Genomic DNA, 1,056 nt, shown 5'->3' on the forward strand with positions numbered 1-1,056 from the left:
AACTAGGCCTATGCAACTTAGCAATAGGCCTATCTCTAACACGGGACAAATTTGGGCCATAATGCTTTCTCACAGGATAAAGGAGGTGTAATGAAGAGCATTTTTAAATGTCAACTGAATTTTAACAAAATGTGTAGTTACTACATTTTGCCTTTGTAGGGCAGTGTAGGGCTACACATTGCAGAAGGCCCGTGTTAGTGTTATTGCTCTGCTCCACTAATTCACAAAATAACCTGTACAGTAGCCTACATGATGAGTGTGATCTCATCATTCATGTTACATGTGTTTCCAGTATAATTGGACCAGCTTCACTTAGTGTCCATCAATTCAGTATAAATTCAGAGAGTATTTGATGGAAATGTGTTTTATGACATCACCAGGAGCCCTCGTTGAACAATTTGACACCTTGTGCAATTTGACATTGTGCATATCACTTTCTGAAAGGTCTTTCGATGCAAAGTGATGAAATGAACGCCTGTGGTTCCGATTGGTGCCTTTGGCTTTCCTCCCGGATGAGGAGGAAAAGATAACGAGCGGAGGAAGGGAATTGAGAGAGAGAGAGAGAGAGAGAGAGAGAGAGAGAGAGAGAGAGAGAGAGAGAGAGAGAGAGAGAGAGAGAGAGAGAGAGAGAGAGAGAGAGAGAGAGAGAGAGACTTGGAGTCTACTCTAACGTCAAAACAGAGACAAGCTTACATTCGGACCACAGCAATCAGGATACCTACCGCAATGGATTGTCGAAACGTAAGTTGAGCTTTGGACATCGTGGTCGATGCTTTTGATGTGTTGAAATCAATGCTCGAAACTGCATGGAAATTTAGTTTTTAACTTTTGTGCGTGCGGCTGGCTGGTTGTCTGGTTTGAGACGCTGAAAAAGACCCCTCCAAACGCGGTCTCTCAGCTGTCTGTAGATTGTATAAATGTAGCTTACTGTTTGCCAATTGCTTTTTAATGTCACCGGGAAGTTTTTCCAACTAATTTATGTGAATGAATGATTCTGCAATATAGCCTCCAAATTCTTACGCATTCGCTAGTTGTGGCTGAATGCACTAACACAGT

The 1,056-nt window shown here is 42.2% G+C and overlaps 1 protein-coding gene across 1 annotated transcript in view; it reads left to right on the forward strand.

Moving 5' to 3' along the window:
• The first annotated feature begins 659 nt into the window (after positions 1–659).
• Positions 660–1,056, forward strand: part of nrgna (neurogranin (protein kinase C substrate, RC3) a) — a 7,032-nt gene continuing 6,635 nt past the window's right edge. Inside the window, exon 1 of the mRNA XM_063202657.1 lies at positions 660–741. Coding sequence (XP_063058727.1) covers positions 727–741 — 15 coding nt within the window. The 5' untranslated portion in view covers positions 660–726. The remainder of the gene's footprint in view (positions 742–1,056) is intronic.

The sequence above is a fragment of the Engraulis encrasicolus genome, chromosome 7 (assembly GCF_034702125.1).
Source record: "Engraulis encrasicolus isolate BLACKSEA-1 chromosome 7, IST_EnEncr_1.0, whole genome shotgun sequence".
NCBI classification, from domain to species: Eukaryota; Metazoa; Chordata; class Actinopteri; order Clupeiformes; family Engraulidae; genus Engraulis; species Engraulis encrasicolus.